At 40.1% G+C, this 6,272-nt stretch overlaps 1 protein-coding gene across 1 annotated transcript; it reads right to left on the bottom strand.

Moving 5' to 3' along the window:
* Window positions 1-486: 486 nt before the first annotated feature.
* Window positions 487-5,300, bottom strand: LOC119351100. Its single transcript, XM_037618595.1, has 2 exons — window positions 4,956-5,300; window positions 487-963 (listed from the first exon to the last, which is right to left on the bottom strand). Exons 1-2 carry the CDS (start codon window positions 5,298-5,300, stop codon window positions 889-891), a joined length of 420 nt encoding a protein of 139 aa, XP_037474492.1. The 3' UTR covers window positions 487-888.
* Window positions 5,301-6,272: the final 972 nt, after the last annotated feature.

Consider the following 6,272-nt stretch of genomic DNA (forward strand, 5'->3'; position numbering starts at 1 on the left):
TTGTATGAGGAGGCCCGTGATCTGACATATGCAGAATTCCCCACTAAGTGGACGTGGCATGCAAAGAAGAAAAAATGGAAACCAAGGAAAGGCAGGAAACAATCTATTGGGAGGATCTACTATGCCCATCCAGCAAGTGGTGAGAAATATTACCTAAGAATACTACTAAACTCTGTCAAAGGTTGTAAATCATTTGAGGACATCAGAAAAGTAAATGGTATTATACACCCGACCTACAGATCAGCATGTTACGCCCTTGGATTACTCAATGATAACAAAGAATGGGATGATTGTATTAAGGAAGCATCAATTTGGGCTTCTGCACAACAAATGCGCCAACTTTTCTGCACAATACTCCTTTTTGGCGAGGTCACATATCCAGGAAAACTATGGAAATCTACATGGGAATTACTCTCGGATGACGTACAACGACATCAGAGGAGAATCTTGAACTTCGATGAACTTCAGCTTCATCCTGAACAAATGCAAAACCTCACACTTATAGAGATAGAGATGTTGCTAAGGAGAGGTGGAAAGTCATTAAAAGATTATGAAGAAATTCCATTACCAGATAGCAACTCACTACAAGGTCTAGAAAATAGGTTGGTAAGTGAAGAGCTTAACTATGACAGAGATTCTCTCCAAATAGAGAAAGTGGCATTACTTAGAAAGTTGAATCCAGAACAAAGACAAGCTTTTGATGCAACACTACAATCTGTAAATAGCAAACTAGGCAAATTGATATTTGTCAATGGATATGGTGGGACAGGAAAAACATTTCTTTGGAAGGCAATCACGACATCACTACGATCTGAAGGAAAAATAGTTTTAGCAGTGGCATCCAGTGCAATAGCAGCGCTTCTTATACCTGGGGGAAGAACTGCACATTCAAGATTTCGCATCCCACTCAACATCATTAATGAGTCCACATGTGACATCAAGCAAGGATCTTGTCTTGCAGACCTGCTAAAGAAAACATCATTAATTATATGGGACGAAGCACCAATGGCGAACAGACATTGCTTCGAAGCATTGGACAAGAGCTTGAGAGACATTCTAAGGTTCACAAACGAAAATAGTACAGATAAACCATTTGGAGGGATGACAGTAGTGATGGGAGGTGACTTCAGACAAATCCTGCCGGTAATACCGAAAGGGCGAAGATCTCACATTGTTGATGCATCCTTAAAATGTTCCTACTTATGGAAACACTTTGAGGAATTCAAGCTCACTCAGAACATGCGTGTTTCTGCACTAACAGATACTCCAGAAGAACAAAAAAAGACCACAGATTTTGCAGGCTGGATTCTAAATATTGGAGATGGATTAGTTGGAAATAAAGAAGAAGAAGCATGGGTACATATACCTGAAGACTTGCTTCTGCAAAAAGGAGAGAACCAATTTGAAACGATCATCAACAACACCTATCCAAACCTATGGACGAACTACACCAACCGAACATACTTACAAGAGAGAGCCATCTTATGTCCAAGAAATGACATGGTTGATGAGGTAAATTCTTACATCATGGGTAGAATAGAAGGTGAAGAGGTAACATATCGAAGCTCAGATACAGTGTGCAAAGCAATGTCAAATTCGGAAGATGTAGATCATTTGTACCCAACAGAATTCCTGAATAGCTTGAAGTGCCCTGGAATATCAGACCACATACTACGGCTGAAAGTAGGCCTGCCAATTATGCTGCTACGGAATATCAACCAAAGCGAGGGCTTATGCAATGGTACGAGACTAACTATAACACAGCTAGGCAAATGGTTCATAGAAGCTCAAATAATAACAGGGACAAACATTGGAAACAAGGTATATATTCCAAGGATAATTATGTCACCAAGTGACTCAAAATGGCCGTTTGTGTTGAAAAGGAGGCAGTACCCAATATCAGTTTGTTTTGCAATGACGATAAATAAGAGTCAAGGGCAGTCGCTAAAACATGTGGGCCTATATTTACCGAAGCAGGTGTTCACTCATGGCCAACTCTATGTAGCCGTATCAAGAGTCACAAGTAGAGATGGACTTAAAGTTCTAATTTCAGATGAAGAATCTAAGGAAAATAATTCGGCAAAAAATATTGTGTACAAGGAGATCCTTTAGTGCAAGAGATCTTAGAATATTTTTATTTTACTCTATGTAACGTTCTTAAACAGGAATTTCGTATGGTTTTCCGATGAATCAGATATTTCCGCAGACACACATGGCTATGTTTGAAAATTTGATCTAGCACTAAAACAATATGTAGTCTGTGCATTTGCATAATCAGAATTTAAAAAAGTAAATGTGTGCCTTTGGTTTACTTAGTATCTGCAAATTGAAAACTAGGAGGTCCGAAAACTGAAGTGTACAAATAATCTTCTACCTCCGAATTTAACAAAATAAAAATTTAAAAACAATACGTGGCGCAGCCGCCGACTATATCGAGGACAACACACAGAATAAGCTGATGCGGATGACCTACCGATTCAGCTCTGACAATCTCCTTACGACTCCTCTACCACCATCTCTACACAACACCTACATCACCTCACTGCACATCCACATACAGACCCAAAAGGGAAATAAGACATCCCCTCCAAGCAAGTTTCCGATTCTTAAGATAATACATACAGAAAATCTAATGATTTAGCCACACATGATGTATCCCATAGTGGTTGCTTCTCTCTCACTTCCAGGTTGTCTACCAAGGTCAGATTTGGTGCTGACAAATTGAAGGACTAGAAGGTACAATCAAAAGGGGGAACAGAATGTATGGCTAGCGGTTGGATCAGGGATTTCCTTTTGGGGGACCGGCGAGTGGAGAGAGGGAGAGCCGTCGGCGGTGGCACAGAGGAGTGGAACTAGCGGCAAGTCGGCATAGCCCCGCAGCGGATTCCTGGATCAATCTTTGCCATGGATGTGGACGTCCATTTTTGGGAGATGAGGGAAGAAAGTATAGCACACAACATGTTCCTGTTATTTATTTCTTTATTTATTGGGCACATGGATCTCAGGATAGCAGGCAACAGTACGCTACTATTATTTTTTCTTCACCGCACATGTGAGCCCCAAAAATACATATGTAATTTCCATACAGATAAGTAATAGGGTATGGATACCATAAGCCTGTGCATATACACGCTACACACATATACACGATGAAGAGTGAACGACTAAGAAAACAAACATGAATAGAACTTCAATAAAACTATACTACTGTTGGCTATTGCAAACTGATGTCACATAATTATTTGGTTAAACATCAGTAAAACGAACGCCCACTAGTTTTGTTGATTTCATTTATTCTAAATAGCTGTGATGTTAAATATGAGAAATAAATATGTTATTTACATGCCATTCGAAAAAAATGATATTTATGTGCATATTTAATTATAAATCATAATAACTTATTCCTTATGACATTTCTTACACATATAAATTTTCTCATTCAATAAATATTAAATTGTGCTAGCCCGTGCATTTATGCGGCTCGATTTTGATAGATTTATTCATTGCACAGAATGCTTTGCCATCTGATAATTTGGTTTAGTCATTTGAACTTGTTTCTTGTTGTCACCGTTGTAATGAATGAAAAATATCTCACTTCATCCTTCTATTTAGAGTATATGGATGATAGGTTTTCGACTTGCCATATATTTATATTCATTTTGAATTTTTATTCATTCGAACTTCCTTTTGGTTTATTGTATATTCTACATAATTACATATATGACATATTCATAACATTATTTTACTTCATGTGATTTTAGTTATTTCACGTTTTACATGCCTTGGCGCAGTGGTAAAGCTGCTGCCTTGTGACCATGAGGTCACGGGTTCAAGTCCTGGAAACAGCCTCTTGCAGAAATGTAGGGAAAGGCTGCGTACAATAGACCCAAAGTGGTCGGACCCTTCCCCAGACCCTGCGCAAGCGGGAGCTACATGCACTGGGGCTGCCCCACGTTTTACATGTATTCCCTCAACTATTATTTTTTCTCACTTATTTGTCAACTGTATGATTTATATTTTTGTTAGAAAATGAGGTTAATAATAATATTTAACTTGCCATTGATCTGCCTTTTGACTTCTTTTTATGTGTCTTCAACATCTCTGTAGCTAATGTTTGTCCATTGGTTATATGTTGTTTTATTTTGACATCCTTCATTTTGCAGTGTGGTCAGCCATCCTTCCTTTGGTCACCTATCTTTTTCTCGCTTGTAGGTTAGTACGTGTTTTACGTCCATAGCCATATGAAAATCTGACCAGTTTGCATAGCTGACATATCAAGATTACACAGGCCAATTGGTTTTGATAACTACCTGTGTCTTTTCTCTAAAGTAAAAACAACCAGGCTCCTCATCTACATACGCCATTTCTTAAGATTTGTTGCCAGCGAAGGAAGGTGTTGATGGTGACCATCAGGAAACAAATTCCCAGGCAATCCCAGCCCTACTTGTTGCTTCTTTTCTAGTACTAATTTGTCTTCCTTGGGTGGTGGCGCGGGTGGCCGGGTGAGTGACTGGACGCACTCTCCAGGTATCCGATCCTAATTGATCTCATCGAGTCTGGCCGCGTGGCCACAAGGGGGAACGCGGTGCACTGCTCGCCCTCGTCATCGCCGGTGGTTAGAGGAGCCATAATTTAAGAAGACCCCGAGCCAATTTTCTTTGGCAACATGGAAAATCTTTCACACTTACTACCCAAAATAACCATGTAAATTTCAAAAAAAAAAAAAACTTTAGCACTTATAAATACCTAGAATTTCATTTTTCAACTAAATTTCAGTTCAACAGTACATGTAAAACTTACACAAACACACAGTTTTTTGTTTTTTCAATTGAATTTCCGCACAATGCGGTCCTAGTTCAGTGTTAAATACAATCCCAAAAAAAGTTCAGTGTTAAATACTCCTTCAGTTATTCAGTATATATGCACTACACAGACAGTATCGGTCAGAAAATTACCCAGCAGCCGGTAGAACCGCAGGAGCACGGAGGCCTCATCCCGGAGCGGACGACGCTCGGGGCGCAGTTGAGGTTGAGCTCGCCGCTCGCCCGCAGGACGGTGGAGGCCGGGAGCTCGGCCTCGGCGGACGACGGCGGACTGGCGGCAGCACGAGATGGCAGCGCCAGCGCGGGACGGAAGCGCGGGGGATGGGGGGAGGCCGGCCGGGAGCACGGCCAGGAGTGAGCGCGGCAATGGCGGAGGGCGTCCGCGCGGGAAGGCAGCGCGGCGGCTGCGTCTGATCGTGTGGGTGCGTGCGTGCTAGGGCAGTGCGCTCGTGTGCTGCTCGGGGATTGGAAGGGCATTCCGGGAGTGGGCTGGGTGCCTGGCTGGGCTGAACTCTGGGCCCATGTACAAATCTATATACACGTAAGAGCCTTGAATAACTCCACGCCCCGGGACGGCTCCTATTTGGCGCTTCACGCGTCTGTTATAGGTCATTTTGCAAACTGGCGTCTAAAGCGCACACCCACTTCTACAAGGTTGGCCGACCCATTAGTGGCCTTCAAAAAAAAATAGTTTGTGTGCGGCAGATCGAACTCGAGACCTGTAAGTTCACAGCGCGTCATGCTAATCACTAGGGACATCGCACACTTGTGCTTAGTAACTTCTTCTGTTTTTTATTCTTTCTCCAGTTTGCATTTTTTCCATTTTTCTTTTTTTGTTATCTATTTACTTATTTTTAATTAATGTGTGATTTTTAGTCGATGAACTTTTTCTTCAAAATCTATGAACTTTTTTCCAGGTTGATAAACTTCTTTTTCTATTTTTCTAACTCTTTCAAACATTTGAGTGAACTTTTTCTAAATTTGTGAACTTTTTCCAGAATTGATGAACCTTTTTCAAATTTGATGATTTAAAAAAACGATGAACTTTTTTTATTTTGATGATTTTCTAAAAATCAATGAATTTTTTCAAACAAAATCAATTTTTTATTAAAAACTATGAACTTTTTAAAAATTTGTGAACTTTTCTTAAATTTGTAAAAAAATCATAAACTTTTCAAATCTATGAACTTTTTCAAATGAATGAACTTTTTCTCAAATTAGTGAACTTTTTTCAATTTTCATGAACTTTTTTGAGTATGTGGACCTTTTCTTCTTGAAACAAATTCGCAAACTTTCTTTTAATGTTCGTGACCTTTCTTTTGATCTGTGAACTTGTAAATTTTGGAACAGCGCGGTTATAATTGTTCTTAACTATTTTGCGGTACTATGGATCACTATTACGAGGTAGTTCTGGTGGTTAGACAAGCACGCGCGGGAATTCAACGATGC

Source organism: Triticum dicoccoides, chromosome 1A (genome assembly GCF_002162155.2).
Source record: "Triticum dicoccoides isolate Atlit2015 ecotype Zavitan chromosome 1A, WEW_v2.0, whole genome shotgun sequence".
In the NCBI taxonomy this organism is placed as follows: Eukaryota; Viridiplantae; Streptophyta; class Magnoliopsida; order Poales; family Poaceae; genus Triticum; species Triticum dicoccoides.